This window comes from Sylvia atricapilla, chromosome 15 (assembly GCF_009819655.1).
Source record: "Sylvia atricapilla isolate bSylAtr1 chromosome 15, bSylAtr1.pri, whole genome shotgun sequence".
Taxonomy (NCBI): Eukaryota; Metazoa; Chordata; class Aves; order Passeriformes; family Sylviidae; genus Sylvia; species Sylvia atricapilla.
Genome location: NC_089154.1, coordinates 13,974,069 through 13,988,373, shown reverse-complemented (window position 1 = coordinate 13,988,373; position 14,305 = coordinate 13,974,069). Strand labels below are relative to the sequence as shown.

Genomic DNA, 14,305 nt, shown 5'->3' with positions numbered 1-14,305 from the left:
TGATGAATGAAGAATAAATTCAGTATGTAATAAGCAGATACAGACAGCACCAGGGAGAGGGTTGGAAAAGACTTCACAGGTACCTAGGAAATTAGCCATGGAAATGAAGCACAGTCCAGTAATGTAAGCATCATATCCTGCTTCATGCAGTTGTTCAGATGCTGTATCATAACTTGGAAATCCTTCTGCACTTTCTGAGGGGAAAAACACATTTACAAACACATTATCAGAGATGATGAAGGTAGCTCTGTATGCTTACTCACAGGCTTATTTTGTCAGAGCATAACACCATTTGGAGAAGTTTATACAACTTTCAGAATCTTTGAATTTTCTTAAGTTCCTCAAAAGTAAGTCTTATTTTTAAATAAGAATAGGTTCATAAAATGGAAAGTCTTTCCTATTAAAAAGCCCTTAATCCCCAGACCTACTCAGGCAAAATGGAGTACTAATTGTAAGACAATGACAGCAGAATTCCCCACAAAGAATATCTTCTTTTCTGATTTGCATTTACACTGACTTGCATTAGACACTCAGTCTAATTGAAAGCTTCACTATTAACCTGTCTGCCAACCATCTGATTGACCTATGCTCAGATTTTTTAAGATATTTAAGTGAAGACTAAACTAAGTGATTAAAGGATGTCATTACTGACAAATGCACTCAGTGTTTGTGCTCTCTCTGCACATTCAGCAATGCAAAAAAGTACTGCTCATCCTGATTTTGATCAAGCATTGAAACTTTCCCTCTCAACATACTCCACTATTCAGTATTACTCTCTCTTTTCTAAGTGAGCAGCTTAAGAAAATTCCAGAACTTTGAGCTAAGCTTGCCCTTTGATTTAATATCTTGTGTTCACCTCAAAGCAAAAAAAATCCTTTTTGCTACTAAAAAACTTCAGTCATTTCTAAACACACATGACTGGTCACTACTCTGTAAGTTTTCTTTAAGTTTGTCCAAGGGCTCCTGGAGCAGGAAATTTATATCTCAGACCAAGAGTAAAAATAATCAAAGCATTTTGTTTCCTCTGGACGAGGAAAGCATCAACAGAAACAACAGCATTTTCATACATCCTCACCAACTTTAGGAGGGCTGAATGGAACGTCTTTTAAACGCTTTTCCAGTTCTGCAAGCGATGTATTATTAATGATCTCCTGCAAGAAAAGCCATCATTAATTGCCAATGCCAAGCACATTTTCCCTAGAAACTGAAATCAAATAGGATCAAGTGAGTATTTACTGCTGCCACCTTGTGCTCTCTAAGGATTTACACACAGTCCTATTTTCAGCTAATGCACCAGAGGAACGTCAAGACAAATTTCAGTTACCTTGCCTCACTTGCATCATAATGAGTCATAAGGATTTATTATTGCTGCTCAGAATTATTGAGGGACTATGCCAAAGTATTATTTCTATTTCTATTTGAGTCTGGTTTCATGCAGGGTACATGTGGCAAGGGAAAAGGCAGCACAAAGAGCAGGGCAAATATTTAAAATATTGATTATAATGGTTGAAGGCATTCAAGGTGACTATTGAAACGTTCTTGCTGACTGAACATTCTTGAATAGTTTTACAAGTGTAAACACTGCTGGTTTAAAGTAATACAGAGCCAGTGGAAGAAGTCTGACAATCAGAAAGTTGCTCCTACATTTCACCATAGTTGAGTAGCATCAGTGGATCTACTGATGAACTATATGCATAAAATACAAAGCCACAAAGATGTATTACAGATTAATTCCTTACTGAAGTTCTTAATCAAATATATGTTGTCAATCAGTACAATGGAAACATGCAAAATCAACAGAGAAAGCAAAACATCTCACACAATCTTTCTTAAAGTTGTCTGAGATCTGTGAGGACCAGGTTTCCTTTGGTTCTCAATGAAGCTTAGCTGTTTACACTCATCAAGTCCACAGACTCAAAACTTATCAAGAACTAAGTACAATGAACAAGCTCAAATGATGCATTAATGTGACATCCCAAAGCAGGATCCTGTAACAACAGCCTAAAAACCCAAGCATCTGCTGTAGAACTACAAATATCAACACAGCTGTACCAAACATAAAACTTGTGGAGGATTCTTACTCTTCAGAATGCCAAAGCCTCTGTTCTTACCACAGCAGAGTGCAACACAAACCTGACAACACCCACAGGTATATTTAACAGCACTGCTGCATGCAGTGCTCTGGAGTCACAGAGCTATGCACAAAGAGAGGTGCTGCTGCCTCAGCACGGGTTTTAATTAATTCAAAGGCACATGGGAAAACAAGAGCTTACAAACACTTATCTCAAGACTTCTTTAGAGGAATAAAACTCATGCTGTAAGAGATTTTAAGAGAAACCTGTATTTTTTTTTTCCTCCTGCTGGCTACCCACTGAACAAAAGCCACAAGAGAACCTAATGATGATAAACCATTTTTCCAGACAAATCTATGTCAGCATTCACAGCACTCTAAGGCTTTCAATATACAAGCAGCTTCCAGATCCTATTTGTCAATGAACAGCACTTTTTTAATCTCCTGAGGAGACATGCTATTTAAGAAGAAAATAATCTACTAATCACAAAATCTACCTAGCAAAAACTACATATTTTGAAACCCCAAGCTGCCAAGCTACCATAAAACTTCAAACACAAAAGTTATAAACAGAAAACTAAAAAATTGCATTCTATAGATTCTGTAAGTTTGGATAAGGGGTAAAGAGAAATCATTCTTCTACAATATAAGGAGCATTACAGAAAATATTAGACATCTTTCTATACAAAGAAGTGCAATTTGTTTCAATACACATATATTAAGGCAATTTTGTATCTTCAAATAATTCTGTAATATTAATTTACCTTAAAAGGTTGTGTACTTGCCATCAGTTTAGTATCCAGTAACCTAGAAACAAATTAAGAGCTAAACAGGTTGAAACAGAATATGTGTTTTACCAAATCATCAAAACACGTTTTAGTGTATTAGCTGGGAAACAGCAGATCTGAAAATTACTGTTGGATTTGGAACTGCCAAAACATTCCTTGGCTTTGTTCAGCATGAAAAAAAGGACAGCAACCAAGGAACAGCAAGAGATGCTAACAACTAGTAGTAAATAAATCTTGTTCCAAATCAAGTGTAGACTCAAAACACCAAACATCATGCCAAACCCAGGGGAGTAGCAAGGGTGCATCTTTTGCCAAGGAGTGAACCAACAACACTGCTTTTCTGAAAAAAACCTGCTCAAAATTACTTTAAAAATGGTATTTATCTAACCTGATCCCAATTTCTTTTCCAGTAACAGCTAGGGTACAGGGCTAGGACAAAAAAATATCAGCTTGCTAAAACTCTACTGAAATGGTTGAAAGTTTGAACTAAGAACTTACCGGGGAAAGACACATGATGTTACTTCCTTGAACTCACTCAGGTCCTAATTTAACATTAAACCGGAAGATAAAATCCGTGTCAGTGAAGTGCTACAATTATCCAAACAGCCTCTAAAAGTGAGCAACACTAACTGAATTGTCACAGTAAGAGATGGATTTGTCAGCACTACCCCAGACCCCACCTGCAATTACACACAACCACAGACTGCATATTTCTGATTTGTCTATTGTGAGGAATAAAATGTTCTGTCACTGCCAACATCTTAACCTGTTTTATATCCAGGCTACTTCTGATTCCAGCCTAGTTAACAGCTCTTAAGTGCCCCCAGCATTTGGTATTTCAATGGAATATAAGCAGTCACTCCAGGTATGCAGTGACTGCCTACAGGTATAGGTCTGCCAAGGGTCAAAAATACAGGAACTACTGACAATTGCTTACATTCCAACACCATCCAAATCAATCTCAAACTTCTTTTTTCCCATCTTATGATCAAGTCTTTTCCCCAAACACCCACAAGCCCTTTCAGACTGCAAGTAACAATGTCATGTGAGCCCAGTGAGACCTTTGGCTCCCTCAGACCATGCTCCTGGGGCCAATACACTGCTTAGTTTAACTGATTTGTTCTGTCATGATCTGTTAGACTGCCCTGCTGCAGTCCAAGTGTGCTCCCTGCAAGTATTCTGACATTACACCTCTTCACCCCAGTGAACATCATCCTGCTACAAAGACAGCTAGCATTTTATTAAGTGTATTACCCCACTTAAAAAACACACATTCCCATTTTGCAAACTACAAAGGGGAAAATGCCATGTAATTGTGCTGAAGCTCCACACCAGTTTCTTGTAACACCTCAGTCAGTTAAACATACCTGATAAAAGGAAAAACTACAATTCTACTATCTGATCTGAACATTTTACAAAAGCAAAGGACAGCAATCCAACTAAACTTTCTATATAAATATTTATGACAGTAAGGCAGCAGCCCAGAATGGACTTTTTTAGAATACTTCCCTACAATTCTTTATACATGGACAAATTCTTCCATTCAGAAGAAAGTGTGGAGGTAAGACTAAAAGACAAATACATTAAGGCATTTATTTCATCATCTGAACACTCAGAAGGTTACTTACATCAGGTAGGGGACAATAGAACTGGTGTATGGTGTGCATAACATCCAGCAGCATGTTGTGCCCAATAACAAGCTTGCCCTGTGAAAATAACATTAAATGTCTGTTACACTTCCAGTCCTGGCCATGGACAAGGGAACTGTGAAAACCCGTATTCCAGATGCCAGCCAAGGGAACAAACCCTCATCAGACTTCTCCATTTGCTCTCTGCCTGCCCCACACATTGCTCCATTCTCCCAGAGCAGCCACTCCTTTTCCCTCTTCTCCACCTATTTACCACAGGCTTCCACAGCAGCTTCCCATGCTGAGAAGATGCACTAGAACAGCCACTTACAACTTGGTTTCCAAATGTAATGCATTTAAGATGGAAGTCAAGGCATTTCTCAGTCCATTACCTTTTAATTCACTTACACAACAACACACAATATATTCTTACAGTAATAATGTATAAAACTAATTACAGGCATGGTCTGGCTCCTCAAAGTGCAGGACCTTTCATGCCATATGTTGTACAAGCAAGCTCCTTGAAAAAGCTCAAGTAGCTCTTTAAATGTTAACTTTGATTCATTTGACATGACAACAGTCTTTTGATAACCTTTAACTGCTAGGGAAAAAAAGGAAAAAAACCCACAATCTTTTCAGAATAGAGGAAAAAAAGCCACCAAAGTTTATTTACATAAGAGCCCTAAGAAATTGCTATTCTTGACTCCTATAGATAGGATTCTTCATGTCATTCTTTAGTTTGAGCTCACTTAACCCACTACACCTAACCACTGTAAAACATGAAGCAACATAAACTTAAAATGTCTCTTTAACTTGTATTTCATCTTCTCTTCCAAAATGTAACAGCAAAAGAAGCTTTTCTTTGAATTATTTATTTTTTCTCACAAACGAAAGTAGGTTAAAAATCACATTAACTTACAGAATTAGCAATGGCATGAACAACTCTGGAAAATCCTACAGCATCATTCAATTCTTCCTGCAAGCAAAGATTCTGACATGAGTGAAACAAACACCAATATTGCCAAAACTGTACCTGCAAACTGCCAGATGCCCCCAGTTTGCACCAAACTGTTTCTCATATATGGTCAAGAACAGAACACAAAGGAAAGGTCAATATTTAGAAGACACAAGATGTCAAAGCAGGATGCTGCTGACAGAATTCACCTTTTATATGTAGCTCTAGTTCACTGTCAAACAGGGAAGGTCACAAGCTGCTGTCCTGGGTTGCCCCTGGCCAGAAGCCAAACAGCCCAAACTCTGCCCTTTGCCCACTCCTCTCACTCAAAGTTAAGATTTGTGGATAAGGATAATGAGAGCCCATCCCCTCCAGCTCCTTGCTTTTGGGGGAGGGTGCCAGAGAAGGCTCTGACAACTGTGCCAGTGCTGCTCAGCAGCAGACAAAACACATGGATGGTATCACTGGAGTTTTAGCCACAAAACAAACACAGCAAAATCCAGGCTGCTACAAGGAAGGGTAACTTCACCCCTAACAAAGCAATAACAGAGTCAGCACACAGTTTCCAGGAGTGCTCTGCAGCTGTGACACTGCCAACAGCTCAGAAGGCATTCAAATGAACTACATATCTCCAGCTGTACTTTTTACATCAACTGTCATATATGCAATAGGTTGAATCCTGATTGTTACTCCTATTAAATCCACTGTACTTTTATGCTAACACAGACTGGGGAAGAAATATTCTTCATTAATTACATAAACAAAACCAAGAAGAAATATTAAAATGTGTGACACATTATATAATACTATAGTTGTATAAACTGACTCCTGATTGGTTTCGGGGGGATCTGACTACAGCCCAAACTGTTCTGTAACAGATTTTTCTTTTTCAGGTCTAGGGAAGTAATTTCTGCCTTGTGTTATCTGTCTTTATTCAACCACAGCTGAAATTCAATAAAAACATTCACTGTTAACTTTAGTTAGCTCTGAATGCCACTAATCCAAGCAAGTAATACCCCCACTAAAAATACTTCAGAAAAATCTACTGTACAAGTAAATTGTTCCTGGCTTGCCTTCTGGAAGAAGAGATGTCACATTAGTCAATGTCTCTTTACATATCTCTTTCCTTCCTAAAAGGCTTTCTGCATAGAAGCATCATTTGCTCCATCCAAACTGACTTTATCCTGATACATAAAAGCACAGATCACAAGAGCCTGATCAGGAATTCCCACAATTCAAGTCTTATGACCTCCTGAAATCTGCATCACTCAGCAAGCAAAATGTAAAGTCCCATAAACAGAGAGAGTGCCTGAACACACCAGGTGTGACCTCCTCGTCAGCTTGTCACCACAGCAGTAGTGAACAGTGTGTTTCTATCCAGAAATGACACATCCATTGTACAAGAGGCTACTCAGACAACCAAGAGCAAGCAAGCTTTGGAAGAGGAGAGGAGACCGAATCCAAACCCTGGAACAACTTGCTCAAGACTTTCTGCAAGAAAATGATGTTTCCTCTTACTAGGCCACACTTCTGTGAGACTGGAGATTCGCATAGGGAGGTGGTCACTACTTCAGAATACTCATTCAGTATTCCACAAATTCTGATTTTTAAAAATTTTTTAGAGTGTCTTGCAACTCTTTTTTGCTCTGGTGCAAAGCCTAAGTCACCTGGTAGAGTTTAAAAAATCAAATTCAGCCAGTCACAGCAAAAGGGAAACAATACCAAAATCTATGCTGCATTTTTGCATTGCTGAGAGAAGTCAGAGATTCTCACCCCTCCTCTCTCACATAAACACACAGAATTGAATTTATTTACCTGTTCTTTTGCTTGCTTCTGCTGCTCCCTTCTTTTTCGTTCCTCTTCATCCACCTTACTAACAACAATATATCTCTCCTTCTAAAACAAAAAATGTGCAGTTTGAGGAATGACTCTGAGGAGTTCAGATTTAAGGCTGCTGCAGGTTTCTGTAGATTTACATTGTAAAGAAAACTGTCATACCTCAGCAGCAGTCACTTGGCAACACAACTGTTTCTATTGTAGGCACCACATTATCACCTACTCCCAGAAGCCTACTTTAGAAAGCTGCATTTGATTCATCCACCAAAACCAATTTTTCCTAAACCCACATTTTACTTCTCAAAAACGGTTATCAGCATTTTCTTGTAAATAGTTTGTTTCAAATACCTTTTGAAGCAGAGATCTGTGCTGGGAAGTGAGGACACAGCCCATGACGCTGCTGTTTTTCCTCTAAGATCACAACCAGCTTTTCACTAATACAGAACATCAGATCCAGTCTATTTTAAAACAACTTTTAGTGTCTGTTTAAAAAGTAATATTAAGCCACACAAATACAGGCCACACTCCATACGTTGGTCAAATATAATGTTTAGAAACTAGTTCACTATATTCCATTTAAAATGCTTTGCATTTGCATAACAAAGCTCAAGTTCAATCTAAAAATCAGGAGAGATGGTGAAATTGAGAAATACAATTTCCTTTCAACAGATCAAATGTGAGAGGCAGTAACAGGCCTGGTTACCTTATCTGACTCCAGAGTTTCCACATGGATACCTTTTGGATACCTACATCAAAACAAATGAAAAGTAAATATTAATAGCTATTCACTTGGCATTTAGCATATTGAAACCACAACAGTAATTCAGAAATTTCATGTTTCACTATTTCTCTAAGTCTTAGGTGTAAAAGAACTATTACAAATTTCTTTTTTAATTTTAATAGAGTAAAATTTGAAGCAACAGGCTACTTTAACTGGCCTCCTTACCACACCTAACAGTAACTAGCACTTAAACAATTTCCTATGCTGATGTTGTGGAACCTGTAACTTCTTATTTTGGTGATGTTGAGTAAATATCATCTAGATATTTCATCACAACACAGAATCTTTGCTGTTAAGAAATCCAAAACAAAAATGCTTGTGAGAATGCTCTCATTTACTTGCAGGCTCAACAGAGCTTCTTTGAAAACTGAATCTCTTTAATGCATCACTTATTTGAGGATTTATTAACAACCTTGAACCTCCTGCTAGCAGTAGATTTTAACAGCAATTATTAACTCAAATTCATCACCTTCACATTTAATTTCAAAAAATATCACCACAATCACATTTAATTTCCAAAATAACACCATACACAGAGCCATAGAGCATACAACTGATAGCAAAAATAAGAGAATATTGCCTTTCCCTGCTTAACCAGTAGCAATTACTCTCATCACCTCATTATAATAAACCAACTACAACTGTGCAACAACTGCAGAACCAGGAAGTTTCCTTGTCCTCTGGCTATTCCTAAAATTAGTACTGGAGAGCACACTCCCAACACTGCTGTGCCCTTTCCACCCTGACTCCTCAGACAGCTGTGAGCCTCCACCTCACTTATGAGCTGCCTCACAAACCCTGGATGCATCAAAACACTGATGCACAAGAGAATATTTCAGTGGAGAAAACGACCTGTGAACAGGTCAGGACAAAAAGACAATCAGTAACTTCACTCTTCTGCTTTAAGCAGCTCCATGGCACCCTCACAGCTTGGCTTCCTCTCTCCAGTACACAGCTGTACTCACCTACAGCAACACTGCTGAATGTTAAAAAACACAACTCAAAAACACATCCTTCCATCCACTCACAGACGATGCAAGGATAAGTGTCAGACAAACGTAAAACTACATGCTACAGGAAGCTATAAATATTCTATAGATGTGTTTAAAAAATGACACTGAAAAATTGTTGAAAACAGGTCTGCTTTTTTTCAGATTAGCTCCTGAACTCACCTCTTGAGATTCCATTTTCTAGAGAGTAGCTTTATTTTATCTGCTTCCAGTGTAAGTAACAGAGTGCCAGATTCAGTGCTGCAACACTGAATTAACTAAACATACCAAAAAAGACTTGCATATTTTCCACATCTTACTACTGCAGTCAGAACAGTGAAAATCTTACTCTACAGCTTTAGAGTTTCTCCTAAGGCCTTAAGGGATATATTTAGGCAATACACTGAGTTATCAGAAATGCTTACCACCTAGAGAATCACTATTTTTTCAGGTAAAGTCCACAATCTGTATAAGCACATGCACTTTCTGTTCACTAAAATCCTAGCATGCTGCATTTGTTACAGAATTCTAGCCTGTGCTGCTCTATTCAGAGATTTTACATAGGAATGATAATACAAGTAATAAGCTTTAATATCTAAATTAATCATCACAAATAAATTTAATCTTCAGAACCTTGTAAAAGTCTTCTTTTAAAGGGGGAAAAAAAAAAGTCTAAATCAATCACCCCAAGGTTAAGTAGATCAGATCTTACCCAGATTTCTTATCAAAAGTACTAAAAATATACAGTAAGGCAGTATTACCAGTAACTTACTTCCAGCTCAAGGTCTGATAAATTAATTTCCTTTGAAATCTAAAACCAAAAGACAATTGTGTTACTAATAATCCTTTTACAGAGTGTCTCCTAGTAATGATTTCCAGTTTAAGCTGACTCTAAGTGTTCCCTTGCAGAAAGATTCTGAAAGCAAGAGTCACTACTAGCAGAGCTATAGGCTAGGAAGAGATTCACTGAATTCTGATGTTCAGCTGCCAAACTATAAAAGCATTTACACCATTCTTTAGTTACCCATGTATCTTCTCATCAGAAAGTATTCTGTAATCATGATCAATCAACAGAGGTATAGTGATGGTACCTTATGCCCAGCTTCACAATGCTCAACTATTTCTAAATTCAATCTTTTAAAAAAAATTTTTAATAATCATACTCTCCAAATATCTACTTTCCAAAGCTAAATAGATTTTTGGGAAGGAGACCTACTAAAAGCAGTCACACACTGCCAACTGTGAACAATCAACAGCTCAATAGATTTGAAAAGTTTCTTTATAAAATGCATCTCCAAGGCTAATGGGTCACTTCAGCAGTAACAAAAGGCAGCTCACACATACAAGACACTTCTTACATATTTTGCCACTACATGCAGAAGCTGCAGCTCAAAATAAATTACAACACCTGTATATATCCCCATGTTTTCTCAACATATAAAAATAAGTCCAATGTAGATTTTGCTACCGTTAACCCAAGTAAACATATTCTTCCATGTCACCCCAATAATTCTGTATGACCAAAATAAAAACAAAATTGAGAAGAGATGCAGTTTCAGAAACTGACCCTGTACATGGCTCCAGTTCCAAACTTTCACTTTCTTCATTCTTTAGTAAGTCTTCTATCTGTTCCCTGGAAGAAAGAGGATTATTTGCTTCTATATGTCCTATTTTATTTTTTGGAAGTTTACACCTCTCTCCAAAAGACCAGAGAATGCTCCATAACAAAAAGAGCTTTTTACAAACAGTGAAGTAATAAAAATGGCTTCAACATATGAAAATATCACTACTGTTCACATTTTACTTTTAACAGTATCAGAGGATATTAAACAATGGTACTTACACTACTTTCTCAACAAATTTTTTCTGATCCTCAGGAATTGTTACAGGGCACTTTATGGAATTAGGAGAAATGTACGACAGAGATCCTGCACCATTGGCTTGAGAACGTCGTTCATCATACTGTTCCCTTAGCTGTCTCTCTTCTTCCTGATTCAAATATGGAATTCCTGACAAGAAAAACAAAAAGCTCGTCATAATTAGAGACAAATTAGGGATGCACAAGGATTCAAGCCTCTGTTACAGCCCTGCAGGCTGAAGGCAAACAATTCCCTCTCAGTGACCTGCAGAGCTGCAGATCACAGCGACAAACTACTGGGCACTTCCCTCCTCACTCTGTGCAGCACAAAAAACAGACTGCAGCAGCCCCAGCCACCCTAGATGGTGCTCCTGATGTATTTATTACACAGCTCCACACCTTGTCACTCCCTCTCTATTCATGCTTTATCTCCATACAAAAAAAACCCCAACCAATCTCTCAGGTTAGTAGGAATTCTGTTCTGCTGACCTACACAATGAATTCCTTGACAGGGAGTTACCATCAGCACAACAGCAGACTGGATAAGAGTAATTCAAGCACTTCACTACATATTAACACAGTACCATGGATGGCAACCCTTTTTCTTTTTGCAGAAGACAATGAAAGGTGTCATCATAAATTTTGCAGACACTGAAAGAAATGGGAAAAAAACCAAAACAACTCACCGTTGCGAAAAACTTTATTAAAATCAAATCCTTGGTTTGCTAAAAAATCTATACTTGAACTCTGCAACAAGAGAAAAAGGCTTCACAATTAGCAAAAGTGGCTGTGGCATAAAAGATCAGTAAAGTTATTTTCACACTTTTTAAGAAATTATACAAAGTCCAAAGCCAAGAACAATCAAGTCTGTGACCCAAAAGAAGCAACTGAGAGTTTAGGCTATGCTACTTTTCTTACTGATTTTCACCTTCCATAAGGTACAAGAACAATAAATGTGGTAAGGGATAAAGATGGAAGAACAAACTATGTGCAGAGAGGAGACTAAAGAAAGCAAAATGTGGTTCAGGAGAACAAATCTGAGACCAGAAAAATGTTGGCAATAGCCTGGGAAGCAGTGAAAGCAAGATAAGCAGATGAGAATAAAGGATTAAAAAAAGCAAGGAAACTGGAAGTTCAGTGAGAAAGGGGAAAAAATAGAATCATCTTGCCAAGTTTGGAATGTTATCTCAAATTCCAGAAACCACACAATGTAATGCACAACGAGATTTAAAAACTGAAGTCAAATATTCCCTTAAAGCTCATTTTTGGGATTGCTTTTAACTGATGCCTATTTATTTTATAAGAAAAAAACCCACAACCCAGAAACTTACATTTTTCTAACTTTCAAGCTGAAATTTCTCTCAGGTATACCTCAACCAAATAAAATTAAATTGCTTTTCTACTAACCTGACAGACAAATTTGACATCTGGTGAGTTTCTGTTAAAGGGTTTTGGAAAAATATAGAAGTTAAATGACTTCATTATATACCTGTAGAAAAGACAAGTTACATGTCAATATAGCTTATCAGTATTACTTTCAAAAATCCCCAATTAACAAAGAAATAAGAGAATAACATACTTTTCTTCTGTGTCATCATATTTAAAAGTGCAAAGGCCAAACTGAAAGAGCAAAAAATCCATGGAATGCTGGAAAGGAAAGGAAAACTTTGCATGAGAATAAAACATGTACACATTTAAAGATTACCACGGTGCTTCCACATAAAATTTATCTCCATTTCAAAATTAGGTGAAGTGAATCTTCTTAACCAATGTTTGTTTTGCTGGTAATTTTAAAGTAAACACACCAGAGTCTTTCTGCTAGTTTTCATCCCCATTTAATCATCTTACTATTGGCCCAAGATGACTTTAGTATGCACTTTCATTCCACAAAGAGACAAGAACTGAGGGAAGTCCCATCTCTCTTTCCTACTGCTGGTCACACATACAAGATGCTGCATCAAAAGTAGCTTCAGTTTTCCTTTTAGTCCATGTAAACACTTTACCTTTTTAAGTTTCTGATACCTTTCTTCTGGAGTGTCAAAGCCATTTGTTAATGCACTAACTGAAGGCCCATCACTGATCCCTGAAAAAGTAGAACATATTTTGCTTTGGGTAAGCTTTTCAAAATTAACCACAGCAAAGAAATGCAACAACTGGTGATTTAAGAAAAATGCTCTCACTTAAAGTATGTGTTACATTTATTTCATTCGAGAAAAATACACTGCAATAAGCCACTCATTTTAATAGTGGTGTTCTAGAAGAAAAACTCTTTTGCAAAAGCTCTATCATTCTGGCTCCTATTCAACATGTCAGAAACAGGCCAAGACCTACCAGTGCCCTAATGTACACGGGCTTCACATTCATTCAGCAGAATGCAGGATCAAAGCCAAACTAAAAACGGGAAGTGTTGCCCAGAGATTTATTGAATAGCTTAGTCACCTAAGCAACATCCAACAACTGAACTTCCACAAACACCACACGTAGCAGAACCCAGTCTTGCTCACATTCACTTCCCACGGGTGCACTGCATCCCAAAAGCGATGTACAGACTACAGCATCTCTGTGCTGCACACAGAGTTTCACAAACACACGTGTTCTTAGCACTGCCGTTCCCGGCCCCAACACTTACAGGAGCTCCCTCACTCAGCCCAATCCATTGCTTTCATGGCACATATAACCCTTCCTGGTTTTTTTTTTTTTTTTTACCGTGAGCTGCAACAACTCTCAGTTGTCATGTCGAAAGATTACTGTGGCAGCACAAGCAGCATGAGCATGACACCTATCTTTGACCAAAGTCTTGCTATCGAACATGTAAGAAGTGGTTTAATCACTCTGCGGTAGCCTCAGCTTCAGCTTTTTCAAGCCAACCCTGAGACACATCACAGGAACAAACCGAGGCACCGAGGTCAAACCAGCCCCCTCAGATTCTGCCAACAGTTCACAGCCACAAACCAGGTGCAACCGTACCTGAAAACTCTCCATCGATGGCCAGGAAGTCCGACTCTTCAATGGCTTCATACACTTTGTTTAGGTTATCCTTAAAATCTGCGGGCAAAGGGTTAAAACACACTTTAGACTAGGAAGGACACCCTCCGGCAGCCCGGCGCCCCTCGGGGCCTGCCCGCGCCCCTCAGCCTCGGGGCCGCGCCTCATGGGTCAGCGGGGGAACGGGGACCCCTCGCCATGAGGGAGCGGCCGAGGCCGGGGCGGCCGCCGGCCCGGGGCAGGGACGCCGGGACAGCGGGGCGGCTCAGCGCCAGCGGCACAGAGCTGGGGACGCGGGGCCGAGCGGTCACTCACTGCTCCTGATCACCTCCATCCCGCGCCCCCGCCCGCCGGAGCTCGGCCCGGCGCCGCCCAGCACCGCCCGCCGCCGCCGAGCGCTTCCGGGGCCGCGCC

The 14,305-nt window shown here is 38.9% G+C and overlaps 1 protein-coding gene across 5 annotated transcripts in view; it reads right to left on the bottom strand.

Moving 5' to 3' along the window:
- PARN (poly(A)-specific ribonuclease) overlaps positions 1–14,305 on the bottom strand; it is a 139,880-nt gene that overhangs the window by 30,969 nt on the left and 94,606 nt on the right. The window contains exons 1-17 of one of the 5 annotated variants that reach the window (XM_066330276.1): positions 14,207–14,301; positions 13,874–13,951; positions 12,910–12,989; positions 12,486–12,553; positions 12,314–12,395; positions 11,593–11,653; positions 10,892–11,057; positions 10,616–10,681; positions 9,821–9,859; positions 7,982–8,024; positions 7,258–7,338; positions 5,407–5,463; positions 4,488–4,565; positions 3,358–3,401; positions 2,836–2,878; positions 1,076–1,151; positions 84–194 (exon numbers count right to left, since the gene is read on the bottom strand). In XM_066330276.1, coding sequence (XP_066186373.1) covers positions 84–194; positions 1,076–1,151; positions 2,836–2,878; positions 3,358–3,401; positions 4,488–4,565; positions 5,407–5,463; positions 7,258–7,338; positions 7,982–8,024; positions 9,821–9,859; positions 10,616–10,681; positions 10,892–11,057; positions 11,593–11,653; positions 12,314–12,395; positions 12,486–12,553; positions 12,910–12,989; positions 13,874–13,951; positions 14,207–14,225 — 1,192 coding nt within the window. In that variant the 5' untranslated portion in view covers positions 14,226–14,301. Of the gene's footprint in view, positions 1–83; positions 195–1,075; positions 1,152–2,835; positions 2,879–3,357; positions 3,402–4,487; positions 4,566–5,406; positions 5,464–7,257; positions 7,339–7,981; positions 8,025–9,820; positions 9,860–10,615; positions 10,682–10,891; positions 11,058–11,592; positions 11,654–12,313; positions 12,396–12,485; positions 12,554–12,909; positions 12,990–13,873; positions 13,952–14,206; positions 14,302–14,305 lie in introns of those variants that run through there. The other 4 variants (XM_066330280.1, XM_066330278.1, XM_066330277.1 and 1 more) reach the window with 4 other exon arrangements.